This window comes from Sus scrofa, chromosome 4 (assembly GCF_000003025.6).
Source record: "Sus scrofa isolate TJ Tabasco breed Duroc chromosome 4, Sscrofa11.1, whole genome shotgun sequence".
Classification (NCBI taxonomy): Eukaryota; Metazoa; Chordata; class Mammalia; order Artiodactyla; family Suidae; genus Sus; species Sus scrofa.
The window spans coordinates 98688167-98709282 of NC_010446.5; the positions used below are offsets into that span (position 1 = coordinate 98688167).

The 21116-nt window shown below is 40.7% G+C and overlaps 1 protein-coding gene across 5 annotated transcripts in view; it reads right to left on the minus strand.

Moving 5' to 3' along the window:
- Positions 1 to 21116, minus strand: part of RPRD2 (regulation of nuclear pre-mRNA domain containing 2) — a 93682-nt gene that overhangs the window by 47242 nt on the left and 25324 nt on the right. For all 5 annotated transcript variants that reach the window (XM_013988087.2, XM_003355199.4, XM_013988089.2 and 2 more), the window contains exon 2: positions 6705 to 6834. In XM_013988087.2, the coding sequence (XP_013843541.1) occupies positions 6705 to 6834 (130 nt within the window). The remainder of the gene's footprint in view (positions 1 to 6704; positions 6835 to 21116) is intronic.

Below are 21116 nucleotides of genomic sequence, written 5' to 3' on the forward strand. Positions count from 1 at the left end.
CTTACTTTGTTAAGTACTTATGCATACTAAGTATGCATAGACAATAGTTTATTTTTTGCCAAATTTAAATGGATTCATACTATACATACATAAATACTACTTTCTACTTCCAATATTTAATGAGATTTATCTATGTTGTTGCATGTAACTGAAATTCATCTATTTTTGGTCAGGTATTCTAACATGCCACAATTCATTCATTTTACTGTAGAGCAGTATGTTTCTAAATTTTTATTACCACAAACAACGTTGCTATAAAAATTCCCTTCCACTGATCTTGCTGCACACATAGAAAAGTTTCTCAGGAGTAAAACCTTAGGGGTGGAATCATAAGATCATAGGGTATATTTTAAAACTGAGGTTATTTTATACCAATTAACTGTCTTTTTTTTTTCCTTTTTAGGGCCAAACCTGTGGCATACAGCAGTTCTCAGGCTAGAAGTCTAATCGGAGCTGCAGCTGCCAGTCAACACTACAGCCACACCAGATCCAAGCCTTGTCTAAGATCTACACCACAGCTCACGGCAATTCCAGATCCTTTAACCTGGAGATCAAACTGGCATCCTCATGGATACTAGTCAGATTCTTAACTCGCTAAGCCACGATGGGAACTTCCCAATCAACTTTTAAACCAACAGTATATGAGAGCTTCCACTGTGCCATTATCTTGCTAATGTTGGTATGGTGGACTTTAAGATCTATGACTTATCTGGTAGGTATGTGTGCCAATTTTTAATTTACTGTCTCTTAGATCTACATATGTCCTTTCCTATACGGGAGCCAGACTCTGCAAACTCCATTTCTCCTTGGCTCACTGTTAAACTCGGCTAATAGAGGGCCCTACAGTGACACTGAGAGTCTGGAAAAGGTAGTTAGGATTCTTTTTTTTTAGGGCACCTGCAGCATATTGAAGTTCCCAGGCTAGGGGATGAATTGGAGCTACAGCTGCCAGCCCATACCACAGCCACAGCAACGCTGGATCCTTAACGCACTGAGAGGGGCCAGGGATCGAACCCGCACCCTCATGGATACTAGTCGGGTTCCTTACTGCTGAGCCACAACGGGAACTTCTTTTGGTGTCTGTTTTCAAGTGTAGCAGCATAGGAACATCCTGGTAGGGTCTTAGCATAGCTCTAGCAGTTCAGTGGTAAGTGCTCTCCAGGCTGTTTCTTAGCTGCCACAACGACAGGTAGCATGTTTGGTAGCAATCCACTCAGGTCTGAATTTCGGCTGAATCTCAGCCGGTGGGAAGTGGGGGAGGCAGGGGTTCTTACTTTTCACTCAGGTTTCATAGATACTATCACCTCTCAAGAGTTATTTCACTATTTCTAGCAGTTAGCTACCTTTTACCTACTTAACGATTCTCTATATTAATTTTCTGTTTAAATTACTGGCACGTGGTTTCTCTTTCCTGACTGGAACTTAACTTATAAGATATGTAATGAATGATGTATCTCAATAGTTCCAGGGCTATATGACATGTGATATCACTACAGACTAAATGCAAAAATGGGTAAGAAAATTTAGCTGTCTGCTATTAAGCCAGACATTAAAGAGATTTGTGAAAATGCAAATCACCACTCTTCTCACTAAAATTTAAATAGTTTCTTTTTTTTTTCTGGCCACACCTGTGACATGTGTAAGTTCCCAGGCCAGGGATCAAACGTGCACCACAGTAGCAACCAGAGCTGCTGCAGTTGACAATGCCAGATCCTTTTAACGCACTGCACTACAAGGTAACTCCTATCTTTTTCTTATTATTTGGTAAATCTTTGTATGTTTGGGGTATTAAACCCTTCATTGACTACATTGAAAATACTTTTTCTCTCACTCTGTGGCTTGTCTTTTCACACTTTATGGTGTTTTTTAATTAAATGGAAGGTCTTGGAGTTCCCGTCTTGGCGCAGTGGTTAACGAATCCGACTAGGAACCATGAGGTTGTGGGTTCGGTCCCTGCCCTTGCTCAGTGGATTAACGATCTGGCGTTGCCGTGAGCTGTGGTATAGGTTGCAGACACGGCTCGGGTCCTGAGTTGCTGTGGCTCTGGCATAGGCTGGCAGCTACAGTTCTGATTCAACCCCTAGCCTGGGAATCTCCATATGCCACGGGAGTGGCCCAAGAAATAGCAAAAAGACAAAAAAAAAAAAAAAAAAAAAAAAAGGAAGGTCTTCATTTTAATGCAGCTGAATTTATCAATCTTATGAGGTAAGGTCATGAGATAGTCTCCCACACTGTCTTCAAAAGATCTGCAGTTCTTTCATTTTAGGTCTTTAATGTGCAATTAAGTTTTGTATATGATGTGAGTAGGACCTAATTTTTTCTGTATTAAGTAGCCAATTGTCCCAGCAATATTTATGAGAAATTCTTCTTTTACCCTTACCTAAGAGTTTCATACAGAGACCAAGTATACATATACTTGTTTCTAGACTCTGTATCATGCTCTACTGGTTTCTTTGGCTATCTCTGGGCAAATTTCATACTGCTTTATTTACCATAGCTTTATAATAAGTCTTGAAACCAGTAGAGCCAGTCTTCCCATCTTTTTTTTTTTTTGGATTTTACTTTAGGGCCTCAGGTGTGGCATATGGAAGTTCCCAAGATAGGGGTCAAATCGAAGCTACAGCTGCTGGCCTATGCCACAGCCACAGCAATGTGGGATCTGAGCCATGTGTGCGACCTACACCACAGCTTATGGCAATGCTGGATCCCCCACGCACTGAGCAAGGCCAGGGATCAAACCCTCATCCTCATGGATACCAGTCAGATTCATTTCTACTGCGCCACAAAGGGAACTCCCTTCCCACCTTATTATTCTTCAAGAGTTTCTTGGCTTTCTCTTTCTGGGGGAAGGAGAGGAGGGAACTCGGCACTTTCACATAAAATTCAGAATCAGTTTGTAAAATTGAGGGGGAAACACTACTGAGATCTTAAGATTGCACTGGATTTATAAATCAATTTGGGAAGAACTGAAATCATTAAATAATGAGTTTTCCCTATCCACAAATTATTTATTTACATTTTCTTTACTGTTTCTCAATTATGTTTTATAGGGTCCACAGAGACCTTACACATCTTTTGTTAATATTTATTTATTTTTTTTGGCTGCAGCCATAGCATATGCAAGTTCCCAGGCCAGGGATCAAACCCACACCAAAGCAATAACCAGAGCCACAGCAGCGACTATGCCAGACCCTTAACCCATTGAGCAACAAGGGAATTCCAAGACTTATTTTTATATACAGTTGATCCTCACTCGCTGCAAATTCAGTATTTGCAAATTCACCCTCTTGCTAAAATTTATTTTTTAGCTCCAAAATTTAGTCATCAGATGTGCTCTGTTTGGCTAGCAACAAATTTTTTAGAATGTGAGTTACGGAGTTTCCTGAAGGTCCAGTGGTTAGGACTTGGAGCTTACGTGTATGCATCCCAGGTTTAGTCCCTAGTCTGGGAACTGAGATTCTCACATCAAGCCACTGCATTCCATGAACAGAAGGAAAAAAAAAAAAAGAGTGATCTAGCCTCATTTAAAAATTGGGAGACTTCACCTAAGAATCCAGTTTTTGACCTAACTTAAGAAACGAGAAAGTCTTTGGAAGGTCTGACAGCATATGTTATCACCGAACTCCGTATTTCCTTATGGCCACCGGCCAGGGCTAAGTGGCTGCTGCCCCTCTTAGATCGGTTTTCCTTACATTAAGCCCACTTTACTCACCTATGTTACCTGTTTGGAACTTCTAGACATTTGCCACTCCTGAATTAAAGGGATTAAAAATTAAAGGGATTAAAATAATAGCCTTAAATTAGGAGAAATGAATTCACAAAAGGGTACAAATGAGTCACAGTATATACAGAAATTTATAAGGTGGAAGTGTTGGTTGGGATGGGGCTAATTATGGAATACTAAAGTTCGTATCTTAATATTCTCTCATTTATCATATACTCTATTATTAATTTCTTCATAAGAAAGAATAATTCTGTTTCAATGACAGAGTCTTCTACTTCTGATTCTATTATTGTTTTAAGTTAAAATATAGATAGACAGACAGATGGATCACTGACAGGGGAACTCTAACCTAAATGTCCTTTTGTTTTTATTTCTTTTTTGGTCATGCCTGCAGCATGTGAAAGTTCCCAGGCCAGGGATTAAATCCTGTGCCATAGTAGTGACCCAAGCTGCTGCAATGACAACAATGGATCTTTAACCCGCTATGCCACAAGAGAACTCCCCCAAAGTAATTGTTTTTATCTTTTTTTTTTTTTTTCCTTTTTCTTTTTTGACAGCCTCATGGCATATGGAGTCCCCAGCCAAGGATCAGATTCAAGCCACTGTTACAACCTAAGCTGCAGCTGCAGTAACCCCAGATCCTTAACCCACTGTGTGAGGCCAGGGTTCGAATCCACATCCCAGCACTCCCAAGACACCGCCAATCCCACTAAAGTAGTTGTTTTTGAAAATATCTTTATAGGAGTTCCTGTCATGGCGTAGTGGTTAACAAATCCGACCAGGAACCATGAGGTTGTGGGTTTGATCCCTGCCCTTGCTCAGTGGGTTGAGGACCCAGCATTGCCATGAGCTGTGGTATAGGTTGCAGACACGGCTCGGATCCTGCATTGCTGTGGCTCTGGCGTTGGCTGGCAGCTACAGCTCCGATTTGACCCGTAGCCCGGGAACCTCCATATGCCGCGGGAGCGGCCCAAGAAATGGCAAAAAGAGAAAAAAAAAAAAAAAAGAAAGAAAATATCTTTACATAGGAGTTCCCTTGTGGCTCAAGTTCCCTTGTGCTGTGGTTCTGGTTACAGTAGGGCCACACGTTCGATTTCTGGCCCAGGAACTTCAGCATAACACAGACACAGTGTGAAAAAATCTTTACACAGTAAAATAAAAATTGGCAATCCTATATTAATCCATGAATTAAGTCATGAAATCGAAGACCAGGAAACACTAGGTTAAGTTTTTAAGATGATAATGACATTTACACTAGAAACTCTGGAGACCATCCAGCACACTGCTTTTCTTGCTGAAAATTACGCTGGATTTATATATGCAAAGAGGCAGCATAGACTAGTGTGTAGGTGGCAAAGAACATAAGCTTGGGGCTCTAGACAAGCTTGAGTAGGAATTCTGCCAAATGCTATCACCTCCCCCTCCCTACCAGCCCCCAAATCTGTGAGAGTTTAGGCAAACTACCTGGTCTATCTAAACCAGTTTCCTCCTCCTTAAAATAAGGACAATAGTAGTAGCCACTTTAAGTACTGTTCTCAGGATTAAATGACCTGAAGCACACAAAGCACTTTGTATAACATCTGGTCAATTACAAGTGTTCAATAAATGTAGGTGCTATTATTGCTATTATTTTATATGCTTCTGACATGTATGTAAATCTTCATTACTTAGTACATGCAAGTAGGACATTTTAATCTTTTATAGTACCAAAGCAGACATCTCAAGTTAACAATCCAAAGGAAGAAACTAAGATCATTCTGTTCTAACTGGGTTGATACTAACAAGTGGGTCAATAATACAGAATAGTTGTACAAATACATATTATACTAATAAGTATATAGTTTGAGGAAATATTTAGCTATTCTGACTTTTTTTTTTTTTCCCACAGCCATACCTGCAGCATACAGAAATTCCTGGGTTAGGGTCGAATTGGAGATGCAGCTGCTGGCCTATACCACAGCCACGGCAACACCTGATACAAGCCTCATCTGCAACCTACACTGCAGCTTGCAGCAATGGTGGATCCTTAACCCACTGAGTGAGGTCAGGGATTGAATCCACATCCCCAAGGACACCATGTCAGGTTCTTAAAACAATGAGCCACAACGGGAACTCCTAGCTATTGATTTTTCCATATAATTGTTTATCTTCTAACTGTGTGTACGTTCATGTTTTCTTGCACCAAACAACTCACGAATATGATGAAACATGAGGAAAACACTGTTAATACAGGGCAAAAATAAAATCAAACACAAGTGTTCTAACACTTTGGGAAATGCTGTATACAATTTTGCTAAGAATGGAGTAAATCAATATGGAGTTAAGAATAAGTATTTTCATTTCTCCATAATTACACACATTCCATGGAGGAGGCAAGATTTCAGAAAGATAATGAAAGAGCGGGAAAGTGTAGGAGTTTCTTGGTGGCCTAGTGGTTAGGGATTCAGTGTTGTCATAGCTATGGCTCAGGTTCAATCCCTGGCCCAGGAACTTCTGTATGCCGCAGGCACAGCCCCCAAAAAGAATGGAAATGTGTAAAAAAACACAGAAACAGAATGAAACACAGCCAAAGGGTATAACCAGGAGAAATACTCTCCATGTCAACTTAGGACGGAAGAGGCAGAGTGAAAATAAAAGACAAGTTTTAAAAAAGGGAAGAAAGTTTTTAAAAGAAAAACCTATTACCAGGAAAATTACAATGAACAATTTGGACAAAATATCTTTGGCTATTCAAGCATGTGCAACTGTAACAGTTCTTTCTCTTCTTTTTTTTTGGCGCACCTGTGGGGTGTGGAAGTTCCTGGGCCAGGGATCAACCCATGCCACAGCAGCGACAGGAGCCACAGCAGCAATAATGCCAGATCCCTAACCCATCAGGCCACCAAGGAATTCCTACAGTTCTTACTAATAGGTAAAAAGATAAACTAAAATTCCAAATTTCTTAAGCTTAGATCCCAAAGGGCAACAAGAATTTACTTACTTCACTAGAGCAGCTGCTTCAGGAAGTACATCAGCAAATGATTCACGGAATATAATTGCATTTTTCCTTTTACAGTTCTGTATGACATCATTGGCAAGGTAAAAGAGATTCAAACGGTGAGGATAGGCAGCTGGAGACAACAAAAGACAATAAATAAAACCAAATAAGTGAATTTATACTTAGCGCAACTCATTCCAAATACAGTGTTCTCAAACTGTGTAACTGCTATTACATGGATGGATGATGAATAAATAGACAAATGAACTAATGGATCAATTATTGTACCTAATGCTTAAAAACCTTGACTGCTTCAGGTTAAGTTTCTGTTCAAGGTATTCCTTGAGTAGATTTCTACTCACCTTGTACTGCTTCAGGTTAAGTTTCTGTTCAAGGTATTCCTTGAGTAGATTTCTACTCACCTTGTACGTGTTTGGCACATTAACTGAAAAGAATGGATGTGCGTACACGTATAACTGAATCACTCTGTGCTAAAGCAGAAGTCATCACAATGCTGTAAATCAACTACACTTCAATAGAACTTCTAAAAATGAAAAGAAACGATGGTAACACCAAATAAAAAAATGGGGGGGACTAACTCTGGAGAAGCAAAAATAAAACAAAATTGTTCTCCCAAACACATGGGAAGATAAAAAATTGAGTTGAAGCAGTTCAATTTGCTGCAAAAACACCAGAGTTAGTGAAAGAAATATGGGCTTTAGAATCCAACCAGAACGTGACTTCAGGCAAGCAAATTGCTTAACCTCTTCTACATTACTATAGACAGACTCTACATCAACCGGTCCAGATACCACTCAGACACACCACGTCCTCCCATGTACTGGAAGAGAGGCTCTGCTGCTACTTTCATCACCAGATGAATGTCCTGGGAAATAAGTAATTTGATCCCATAAATCCACCTACCTCATCCTTTTTTAAAGGTTTGGGAAAAGGCCCAATCAATTCACTATCTGGAACCTTGAGCAAAGCCACTCCAATTTTATTATCTTGGGCAACTTTAATGTCCATATGGAAGACTAACACACTTTCTAGTCTCAATTTCTTAATCTCAAATTCAGTGATCTCCAAGAACCACTTCTTTCTGTTTTAAAATCACCCTTCTGATCACAACCTCCCACTCCCACTACATCTGTCCTTCAATATCAAGATCTCAGTTTTTACTTTCTCAAATTCACATAACAGCCTCTTCCAGTACTCAATTCTTTCACTACCAATTCCAGATGCATTATTTAAAACATTATTTAAACCACTCTTGTATCAAAACCATCATTTGCTTTTCATCCTCCCCACCATTTAGCCCTTCTATCACAGGCATAAACAAAATCCTCAAACTGGATCAATCTAACTGAATGCTTTTTTTGCACCTTTACGTCTGCCCCCAGGTTCAGCTGAAGAAAAATCATACCACCAAGTGGACTGAAACAATATTAATCAGGTCTCCTCCTTCAGTGAGCCCTCGTTTACTACAGTTCTTGCACATGTCCTTAATCAGCAGCCTCTCTCATTTGCTTTTAAGAGTTTTTTCAAACTTTAACCACTTTCGTCAAGCTTTCTTACTCTCAGGAGATAAGCTTAATATGGTATTTCACATAGAAAGCAGAAATCATTAGATCAGAATTATGTTCTCTCAAAAAAATGTACTCATATTTAAACCCATCACACTTTTATTTGCTAGGCACTCTTCTAAAGATGATACAAATGTTAAATGATATTCTTGTAACAACCTTATGAGGTTGGTACTGTTATCTTCATTTAAGAGATGAAGTAAACTATCCAAACTCACAGCTGGTAAGTGGTAAAGCTGGGGTTTAAATACAGACAGCTTGGCTCCAGAGTATATGCTCTTTTTTTTTTGCCATTTCTTAGACTGCTTCCACCACATATGGAGGTTCCCAGGCTAGGGGCCGAATCGGAGCTGTAGCCGCCGGCCTACACCAGAGCCACAGCAACGCGGGATCCCAGCGAGTCTGCAACCTACACCATGGCTCACGGCAACACCGGATCCTTAATCCACTGAGCAAGGCCAGGCATCGAACCTGCAACCTCATGGTTCCTGGTTGGATTCGTTAACCACTGAGCCACAATGGGAGCTCCCAGAGTATATGTTCTTAAATACTACTCACTTCTATTTCTATTTGACCAGGAAGGTTTGAGAGGACGAACAGAGGGAGAAGAGGCAAAGATGACAAATTCTAGTGATACTTATTAAATAAAGAGCTAAAAGGAGTTCCCTGGTGGTCTAGTAGTTAAGATTCGACACATTCATTCCTGTAGCCAGGGTTCAATTTCTGGTCTGGGAACTGAGATCCCACATCAAGCGACTGCATGGTATGGCCAAAAAATTAATCAGTGAGGACATAATAATTACAATAAGGAGCTAAAATGTTTTAGTCTTTATTTTGTGGCTAATAAGAAGCCATGAAAAGCATCTGTGGAGTTCCCGTCGTGGCTCAGTGGTTAATGAATCCAACCAGGAACCATGAGGTTGCAGGTTCGATCTCTGCCCTTGCTCAGTGGGTTAACGATCCGGCGTTGCCGTGAGCTGTGGTGTAGGTTGCAGACGCGGCTCGGATCCTGCGTTGCTGTGGCTCTGGCGTAGGCCGGTGGCTCCAGCTCCGATTAGACCCCTAGCCTGGGAACCTCCATATGCCGCGGAAGCGGCCCAAGAGATAGCAACAACAACAACAAAAGACAAAAAAAAAAAAAAAAAAAGAAATAATAAAGAGCTAATAAATTGCAAGGAACAACCAAACAAATCAAGGTAAGGTATTCTGCAGAACAACTGGCCTAAGTCTCATCAACAAATCAATGGCATAGGAGTTCCCATCGTGGTGCAGCGGAAATGAATCCAACTAGGAACCATGGGGCTGCAGGTCTGATCCCTGGCCTTGCTCAGTGGGTTAAGGATCCAGTGTTGCTGTGAGCTGTGGTATAGGCCAGCGGCTGCAACTTCGATTGGACCCCTAGCCTGGGAACCTCCATATACTGCAAGTGTGGCCCTGAAAAAGACAAAAAAAAAAAATCAGTGGCATAAAATGTACTAGAGATTAAGAGACTCAAGAGACAGAGCAATCTAATTAATCTGTGTTCCTGAAATGGATATGATTGGACTAACCAGCTATAAATGACTTTTTTTTTTTAATTTTATGGCCACACCCATAGCAAATGGAAGTTTCCAGGCCACCCAAGCCTCCACTGTGGCAGCCAGATCCTTTAACCCACTGCCCCAGGCCAGGGATCGAAACCATACCTCTGCAGCAACCTGAGCAGTTGCAGTCAGATTCTTTTTAGGGCCACACCACCTGCGGCATATGGAGGCTCTCAGGCTAAGGGTTGAATTAGAGCTGTAGCCGTTGATCTACACCACAGCTCATGGCAATGCCAGATCCTTCACCCACTGAGCGAGTCCAAGGATTGGACCTGCATCCTCATGGATATTAGTCAGATTTGTTTCCACCGAGCCACAATGGGAACTCCTGCAGTCAGATTCTTAACCTACTGCATCATAGTGGAAATTCCCATAAATGACATTTTTGAATCAACTGAAGAAATGTGAATGTGGTCTGGGATTCGATAAGATGAAAATATACTGAAATGGAAATAAAGAAATTAGTAACTGGAAAAAAAAACCTAATTATAGAATGATCTCACGTTAGAAAAAAAAAATCTGTTAAAGAAATAAGAAATGATATGGGGGAGTTCCCACTGTGGTTCAGTGGTAATGAACCTGACTGGTATCCCTGAGGATGCACGTTTGATTTCTGGCCTTGCTTAGTGGGTTAAGGATCCAGTATTGCCATGAGCTGCAGTGTAGGTCAAGGATGCGGCTTGGATCTGGCATTGCTGTGGCTGTGGTGTAGGCCAGCAAGTATAGCTCTAATTTGACCCTAGGCTAGGAACTTCCATATGCTGCAGATGCAGCCCTAAAAAGACCTCCCCCAAAAAAGAAGTGATATGGAATTAAGTTTTAACAGTTCTGATCTCCTGTTTTTTCCCTTTTGTTTTTCTGTATTCTAATTTTCTGATACATATTTGCTGCTTCTGTAATAACAGGTTATTAAAGAAATTTAATCATTTTTGTACAAGCAGCTGTCTTGAAGTAATTTATTTTTCAGCCTGTTCTTTGAACTGCAGACTCAAATACCCAACTGCCTACCCACCATCTCTCTTGGAAGTCTAATACACAGCTCAGATCCAACATATGACATTCAGATCACTTCTCCTTTTTTCCTTTTTTGTCTTTTGTACTTTCTCGGGCCGCACCCGCGGCATATGGTGGTTCCCAGGCTAGGGGTCTAAACAGAGCTGTTGCTGCCAGCCTATGCCACAGCCACAGCAACGCCAGATCCGAGCCACGTCTGCGACCTACACCACAGCTCACCGCAATGCTGGATCCTTAACCCACTGAGCAAAGCCAGGGATCAAACCCGCAACCTCGTGGTACCCAGTTGGATTTGCTTCCACTATGCCACGATGGAAACTCCCAGATCTGTTCTTAAGTGACTCCTCCATCTCAATAAATGGCATTCCTTCTGATGGCTTTTTTCAGCCAAATATCTTGAGTCATACTTGACTATCCTATCTTTCCCACTCTATACCCAAACTCACAATGCAGATCTCATTAATGCTACCTTTGAAATATACAGATATAGGAAGTTACAAATGTGCAAAGGAAGAAGGTTAGAATAAACCCTGTAGTGTTGGACTATAACTGGAAGTCTTGGTATGAATTCATAGTTACATATAGGAAACATACAGTGAATAAATGTGTGTACATAACATCTCTTTCCTAAATCTCCCCACTGAAAAGGCCTAGAAGTACTAATATCCCAGACATCTAAGACCTTTTTTTTTTTTTAAGGGTCACACCTGTGGCAAACGGAAGTTCCCAGGCTGGGGGTCAGGGGTGAGGGTGGAATCGAAGCTGCAGCTGCTGGCCTGTGCCACAGCAATGTGGGATCCGAGTTGCATTTGTGACCTACACTGCAGCTTGCACCATTGGCTGGATCTTAACCCACTGAAAGAGACCAGGGATTGAACCTGCATCCTCATGGATAATAGACAGATTCTTAAACCACTGAGCCACAATGGGAACTCCTAGACTTTGTTTCTAAGAGGAACCAGGGCTTCTTGGAAAAACGGCTGATTCCAGACCAGGAAAGAAAGTAGAAGAGCTTAGGAGTTCCTGTCGTGGTTCAGTGGTTAACAAATCCCACTAGGAACCATGAGGTTGCGGGTTCAATCCCCGGCCTTGCTCAGTGGGTTAAGGATCCAGCGTTGCCGTGAGCTGTGGTATAGATTGCAAATTTATAGATATTTTTTACAAGTTACTGGTCTACATTCTTCAAAAATTTCAAGGTCATGAATGATAAAGAAAGACTAAAGAACTGTTTCAGACCAAGGAAAAACAAAAGTACATGACAACTAACTAACACATGACCCTGGACCTTTAAAGACCATTATCGAGATAACTGGCAAAATTCAACCAGGATCTGTGAATTTGAGAGCAGTATTGTATCAATGTTCATTTCCTGATTTGGTAATTGTACAAATGTTACTCAACAACTGTTAAAATGTATAGAATTGTATCTCCCACAAATTCATAAATTGAAGCCCTAATCTCCAATATGGCTGTTTCTGGAGATAAGGTCTATAAGGAGGTAATTAAGGTTAAAAGACAAAAAGGTGACGACCTGATAAGATGACATGAATACCCTTATTAAGAGACATGAGAGAACTCACCCTTCCCCTACACCTTCCTCCACCACATGAGGACACAGTAAGATGGTGGCCATCTACAAGCCAGGAGGAGAACTTTCACCAGAAACTAAACCCTATCAGACATTGATCTTGGTCTTTCCATCCTCCAGAACTGTGAGAAAAAAAATTTCTACTGTTTAAGCCACACAGTTGATGATATTTTGTTATGAAAGCTCAAGCTTATTAATACAACTATATAAAGAAAATAACTATTTTTAGGAAATGGACAGTGAAGTATTAATAGGGCATCACAGGTGTTCCCTTTGTGGCTCAGCAGTAACAAACCCAACTAGTATTCATGAGGATACAGGTTTGATCCCTGGCCTCACTCAGTTGGGTTAAGGATCCAGCATCGCCATGAGCTGCAATGTGTAAGTTACAGATGCAGCTCGGATCTGGCGTCACTGTGGCTGTGGCACAGGCCGGCAACTATAGCTCCAATTCAACACCTAGCCTGGGAACTTCTATATGCCACAGGTGCAGCCCTAAAAAGACAAAAATCACATTTTTTAAAAAAGTTTTGTGTGTGTGTGACTTTTAGTCTTTTCTAGGGCTGCACTCACGGCATATGGAGGTTCCCAGGCTGAGGTTCTAATTGGAGCTGTAGCCGCTGGCCCACACCACAGCCACAGCAACTCGGGATCTGAGCCACACCTCACGGCAATGCTGGATCCTCAACTCACTGAGCGAGGCCAGGGATCGAACCTGCAACCTCATGGTTCCTAGTCGGATTCGTTAACCACTGCACCACGACGGGAACTCCAAAAATTTTTTATATTTTTAAAATTTAAAAAGAAAACAGAACACTGTAAATCAACTATAATAGAAAAAATAAAAATCTTAGAAAAAGAAAGAAAACACCCCTGTGCTACTACATTTTATACTCTTCCTCAATACTGCTGAAACACCTATACTTTTCACTTGGATTTAAAATATCCACTGATAAATATCTCCCCACCAGACCATGAATCCCTTGAGCACAGTGGCTTTGAACCTCAATGCCAACCATTATGGCAGGTAAACAAGTAAGATCTTCTACTGGATAAATGAATACTAACCAAAGCCTCCCTTCTAAAATCATTCTCATCCAGGCCTCATCCTCCCCCTGCTCCAAATTATCTGTTTCTCTCTCTTATCAATTATCCCCAAATGTTTTGGGGACCCCTAGATGACACTAAGCAATAATTTAGGATGTGAAGGAGAATGAACCTTTTACTCCTGTCCCTTATTTATCAAATCCATCTTCTATAAACCTATAATACAGTCTTAAACATTTAACGACCCACCGCCACTGCTCTTTCATAACATTTACTCATTCAAGTTAGCCCTAATTTCACTAAAATGAAAATGCTGGTGAAAAAAGGAACATCAGGAGTTCCTGCTGTGGCTCAGTGGGTTAAGGACCCAACACTGTCTCTGTGAGAATGTGGGTTTGATCCTGGCTTTACTCAGCAGGTTAAGGATCTGGTGTTGCCACAGTTGCAGCACAGGTTTCAGCTGAGGATCATATTCAACTCCTGGCCTGGGAACTTCCATGTGCATTGGGTGTGGCCACAAAAAAAAAAAAAAAAAAAAAAAAAAAGAAAGAAAGATTATTCTTTTATACATTCAAGAGGAAGAGCACAACTACTTTTTCGTCTTTTTGCCATTTCTTGGGCCGCTCCTGCGGCATATGGAGGTTCCCAAGCTAGGGGTCGAATTGGAGCTGTAGCCACTGGCCTGCACCACAGCCACAGCAACTCGGGATCTGAGCTGCATCTGTGACCTACACCACAGCTCATGGCAACGCTGGATCCTTAACCCACTGAGCAAGGCCAGGGATTGAATCCGCAACCTCATGCTTCTTAGTCGGATTCCTTATCCACTGAGCCACGACAGGAACTCCCACAACTACTTATTACTTACATTAATGAAAGGAAATACTATTGTGACTGATCCAAACAAATTAATTCCCAAAACATTTCCACTGTGTATTTAGAGTATATCTTATCAATTCTTTTAACAAATTTACCTTGTTAATTATGTACTTAGGTTTATAACACAATAATCTTTCTAACTCTCCACACCTTGTAGTTCTCGAACAGGTATGAAAGCGATGCTACAAAGATTGGGAAAGGGTAACTTGTGAGAAAACAATGTATTAATCAGAATGTCAGTTGATATTTCCACATCAAGGCCACCACCACCAACAAAGCGTATGTAAAACCAGGAATTGGAAAAGTACATATTTACCAAAAATTTAGAAGAACTAATTTCCATTAAACTTTCATAAAATAGGAGTTCCCGTCGTGGCGCAGTGGTTAACGAATCCGACTAGGAACCATGAGGTTGCGGGTTCTATCCCTGGCCTTGCTCAGTGGGTTAAGGACCTGGCATTGCTGTGAGCTGTGGTATAGGTTGCAGACGCGGCTTGGATCCCACGTTGCTGTGGCTGTGGTGTAGGCTGGCGGCTATAGCTCCGATTCGACCCCTAGCCTGGGAACCTCCATATGCCGCAGGAGCGGCCCTATAAAAGGCAAAAAGACCAAAAAAAAAAAAAAAAAAGCTTTCATAAAATAATGTCAATCAGCTGTGATCTAATAAGTACAGAAAAAATTTCCAAGAAGCAGTATAATATGGCCTGGGGCGGTAGTTCCCAAATGCTCTCTGCTGCCCCTGGTGAAAATTCCATTGGTTTGCAGAGAAATGAGAAAAAATAAGCAACTTATTCTATGAAAGTGAAACATATCCAAGTTAATGGATTGTTCATTATCTTCTTCTTTATGAAATAATGGTAACAATTTAATGTCTTCAATTGGCAATATGAGCAATCCCATTTCAGCACCTTTAGTTTTTATTTTCTTAAATTGATTGGTCCATGTCCAGAAACCACTAGTCCAACAGATCTTCTATGATCGTGACTCACTGTGAACTACCAAAACAAATGAGTGCTTAAATACTTCATCTGCTTACTTTGCTTTTTACAATCAATAATCAGACATGTTTGTGTGGGGAGAATTACTTTCTTTTTTTTTCTTATTGACTTTATTTATTTATTTATTTATTTTGTCTTTTTTGCTATTTCTTGGGCCGCTCCCACAGCATATGGAGGTTCCCAGGCTAGGGGTCGAATCGGAGCTATAGCCGCCAGCCTACACCACAGCCACAGCAACGTGGGATCCAAGCTGCGTCTGCAACCTATACCACAGCTCACAGCAATGCCAGGTCCTTAACCCACTGAGCAAGGGCAGGGATTGAACCCGCAACTTCATGGTTCCTAGTCGGATTCGTTAACCACTGCGCCAAGACAGGAACTCCAGAATTACTTTCTTAAGGTTATATGGACCTATGATCTGTGGATTATAAAAATGCAAGAAGCAGCATTAATGTATAAAGACAGTATTTTATTTACCCCAAGAACTCAGGGGTGGCTCTACCTTAGAAAATTTATCAATATCACACTATATTTACAGAAAAAGTCTTGATAAAATTCTGTGTCTAGGAGTTCCCATTGTGGCGCAGCAGAAAGGAATCCAACTAGGAACCATAAGGTTGTGGGTTCAATCCCTGGCCTCACTTAGTGGGTTAAGAATCTGGCGTTGCAGTGAGCTGTGGTGTGGGTTGCAGATGTGGCTCGGATCCTGCGTTGCTGTGGCTATGGTGCAGCTGTGGCTCCGATTTGACCCCTAGCCTGGGAATCTCCATGTGCTGTGAGTGCAACCCTAAAAAGCAAAAACAAAAAAACTTGTATCCACTGAAGTGGATATTATTAGCAAACAACAATTTCCTTATTAAAAAGGCATCACATAACCTGATAAAGAAGTCTTAAATGCAAAGAGTGAGGTATCATAGGAGGAAGACTATCGTACACATCAGGTCAGTTCTTTCACACTGATCACTAGGGTTCGATACAATTCCAGTCAAAATCCTAAGAAAATATATTAAGGAATTTGACAAGCTGATTTCATTTGATATGGAAGTGCAAAGGCCTAAGAATAAAAATGAAACAATGCAGCCTCCCAGATATCAGGACATCATACAACAGACTATGGAATTCATGCAGGTATAGCCAAATTGGTCATTAGACCCAAACGGAGAGGCCACAAACAGATCTGTTAACTGACATTTATGACATTGCAGATCACTGGGAAAAAGGAAAAGCTATTCATTAAACTAGACAAGGACAACCGTATTTTTGTATAGGAGAAAAATGAAAATGAACTCTATCATGTCATATATAAAAATCAATTCTGAATGGAATAAAGACAAATACAATAGGCTAATAAAAGGCTTTAGCAAAAAATACAGGAGAACACTTTTATGACCACAAAGTAGGGAAAGAATTATTAAACCAGATATGGTGTGCTAACCACAATAAAGTGCGTAAACACAATACATATATATATTTATTATTAAAATTAACTTCACCCAAATTACTCTTCCCTCCTACATGTTTCCACAAAACACAGTGGGTATATCTCTGAAGCCCTTGAAAGTGAAGTTGTATGTCGCTAAACATTGTGTTTGGAGAACTGGCAGTGAGTGCGCAATAAATGTTAAGCTTAAACCTTAAAAAAAAAATTAAGACCACCCCTTCATCAAAAAAACACCATAAAGAGAGTACAAAGACACATCCCAAAAGTGCCCCTGTGGCATAGTGGGTTAAGGATCTGAAGTTGTTACTGCAGTAACTTGGCTTGGGTAGCTGCTGAGGTCAGGGTTTGCTCCCTGGCCCAGGAATTTCTACATGCCGCAGAAACAGCCAGAAAAAAAAATTGTAGTAAAATATATAACATATAACATTTCTTTTTACTGTAAAATAGTGTTCCATTTCAGGGATTTCCAGAGTTTATTTGTTGAAGGGTATTTGGGATTTCTTTGGTTTTGGTAATTATGAATAAAGCCATTATAAACATCTTTTAATAGCATCTTTAAAATAGCAAAACATCATAATTTTGATGAAGTCCAGCTTACAAAAAATACTTTAATGTATTGTGATGTTAGGGTCCTATCTAAGAAATCTTTGCCTATCTCAAGGTCATAAAGACTTTCTCATACATAAAAGCGAAAGACTTGGAGTTCCTGTCGTGGCTCAGCGGTTAATGAATCAGACTAGGAACCATGAGGTTGTGGGTTCAATCCCTGGCCTTGCTCACTGGGTTAAGGGTCTGGCGTTGCCGTAAGCGGTGGTGTAGGTCGCAGATGCGGCTCAGATCCTGCATTTCTGTGGCTCTGGTGTAGGCCAGCAGCTACAGCTCCAATTAGACCCCTAGCCTGGGAACTTCCATATGCCGCAGGTGCGGCCCTGGAAAAAGACAAAAACAAACAAAAAAAAAAAGTGAAAGACTTAAAACTGTCATCCTAAGGACAGGAAGAATAAGGATGTTTTACTCTCACCCTTCTACAACTAGGCATTCTAGCTAGTGCAAAAAGGCAAGAGAAAGAAATAAAAGGCATAAAAAATGGAAAGGAAGCAATTAAACTGTCCTCAGTTGCAGACAACATAATTTGTGAGTGAGTTTAGCAGATTGCAGGATACATAATAGCTAGAAAAAAATTTTTTTAAGCAGTACCACTTATAAGAGCATGAAAAACTTAGGTAGAATTTAGCAAAATATGTGCAAGATCTGCATGCAGGGAAAAAAATATAAAAAATGATCAAAGAAAACCTAAATAAGTGGGGAAATAGATCATACTTATGGAAGACTCAATATTGTTTTTTTTGTTTTGTTTTTTGTCTTTTTGCTATTTCTTGGGCCGCTCCCGCGGCATATGGAGGTTCCCGGGCTAGGGGTCCAATCGGAGCTGTAGCCACCGGCCTACACCAGAGCCACAGCAACGCGGGATCCGAGCCGAGTCTGCAACCTACACTACAGCTCACAGCAACGCCAGATCGTCAACCCACTGAGCAAGGGCAGGGACCGAACCCGCAACCTCATGGTTCCTAGTCGGATTCGTTAACCACTGCGCCACGACGGGAACTCCTCAATATTGTTAAGATGTTAATTCTCCCCCACATTAATGTATAGATTCACCATAGTCCTAATCAAAACCCTTGAATGATTTTTGGAAAAACTCAAGCTGATTCTAAAATTTAAATGGAAAGACAAAAGACCTAGAATAGGCAAAACAATGTGAAAATTCTGTTGCAGGATTTACACTACCTGATTTCAAAATAAGATACAGAAATCAAGGCAATGAGGTATTAGCAAAAGGACAGACAATAGGACAAAACAGAGTTGAGATACAGACTCACATGGTTAACTGATTTTTGACAAAAATAGACAATTCAATGAAGAAAAGACAATTGTTTTTTCTTTTTTTTTTTCTTTCCAGACCATACCCTCAGCAAATGGAAGTTCCCAGGCCAGGGATCTAACCCAAGTCACAGTTGCGGCAACACTGGATCCATAACCCACTGGGCCAGGCTGAGGATTGTGCCACCACAAAGACAATGCTGGACTCTTAACCTCACAGTGAGAACTCCAGAAGCACAATCTTTTCAACAAATGGTACTAAACCAGTTGGACATTCATTAAAAAAAAACAACAAAACAAAACAAAACAATACAAAAAAACTGGATCTCACCTCATACCATTTGTAAGAGTTAGGTCAAGATGCATCATAGGGGTTCCTATTGTGGCGCAGCAGAAATGAACCTGACTAGTGTTCATGAGGATTCAGGTTTGATCCCTGGCCTCACTCAGTGGGTCAAAGATCCAGCATTGCCATGAGCTGTGGTGTAGGTCATAGACGCAGCTCGGATCCCATGTTGCTGTGGCTCTGGCATAGCTCCAATTTGACTGGAGTCTGGGAACTTCCATATGGTGCAGTTGTGGCCCTAAAAGAGAAAAAAGAAAAAGACATTATAGACCTAAATGTAAAACCTAACTACAAAACTTCTAGAAGTTCAATGTCTACAGGATCTGTATTGCTGTCCTTTTTAATTCCTGCTGTTAGTAACTGCATCTGCTTTTTTGTTCCCTTAGTTTGGCTAAAGAGCTGTCAGTTTTATTGATTATAACAAAGTCCTTTTTTTTTTTTTGGGTCTTTTTAGGGCTGTACCAGCAGCATGTGAAGGTCCCAGGCTAGGGGTCAAATCAGAACTGTAGCTGCCAGCCTACACCACAGCCACAGCAATGCCAGATCCAAGCCGCGTCTCTGACCTACCCCACAGCCCACAGCAACACCGGATCCTTAACCCACTGAGCAAGGCCAGGGATCAAACCCACAAGCTCATGGCTTCCAGTTGGATTCATAACCACTGAGCCACAACGGGAACTCCAAGAACTCCTATTTCAAAGTACTTCTGATGGAGTTTTAAATAGGAAACAAATCAGCAGCACATACTGTGAAGTCATGCAGCTGCATCCCTTCAATCCAGCAATTCCTCTCTTACACATCTGCTGTAGGATATAGGTCCAAAACTATCCAAGGCAACATTATGCATCACAGAAAAATAACTGTAATACAGGCTGAATCCTGAATAGTTAGGATCTCTCGAATGTAAATCAGAGATTATTTTTTAATATATTGAGATCTAATGCAGCCTGGCAAAGACATCACTTGGATATGAAAAACAGCCTTGCCTAAAATTTTAAAGATAAAAAACTATTGCAAACTAATAATCACAAAACACACGTTAATAAAAGCCAACACACAGAAGTTCCCTGACTGCCAAGCACTTAAGGACTCCCTGAAGGCCTGGAACTTAAGGTGTTGCTGTGGCTCAATCCATAGGCTGGGGGAACTTCCACATGCTGCAAGTGTAGCCAAAAAAAAAGGGCAAACACACATACATGGTCACACATGTGTGGCTGCTAAACCAGCTTGGGTCTGAGGCCTTTTCAGGTTTTCTAGTTCTTAAGCCAATAAGGGTTAATATTTCAATAGATATTTTCTCCATTTCCTTTAGGCTTTAAAACTATTAATGTAAAGTTGAATGTGTATTTGTAATTTTTAAAAATTTCTTTATAGTTAGTCCTCTTTTATGAACAAACTGGGTAAGCAGAATGTGATATACATATACATATAAACTCATATACACAATGGAATATTATTCAGTCTTTAAAAGGACAGAAACTCTTGACACATGCCATAATATACATAAAACTTGAAGAGACATTATGCTAAGTAAAATAAGCCAGTCACAAAAGGACAAATAGTATATAATTTCTCTTATATATGAAGTACCTAGAGTAGACAAATTCATAGAAACAGAAAGCAGAATGGTGGTTGCTAGGGGCTGAAGGATGGGGAGTTATTGTTTAATGAGTAGTTTCAGTTTGGGAAAATGAAAAGTTATGGAAATGGATGGTGGGATGGTTGCACAACAATGTTAATGTATTTAAGAAATAAATAAGGGAATCCCTGTTGTGCCACAGCGGAAATGAATCCGACTAGTATCCATGAGGATGTAGTTTCTATCCCTGGCCTCGCTCAGTGGTTCAAGGATCCAGCTTTGCCATGAACCTGTGGTACAGGCTGGCAGCTGTAGCTCCAATTTGACCCCTAGTTTAGGAACTTGCACATGCCACACCTGCAGCCCTAAAAAAAAAAAGGAAAGAAAGAAAATAATTTGTTAACAGTGGAATTGGACATATAGAGGAATGTAAAGAATGGATAACTCATTTTTCATTTTATAACACATGCATA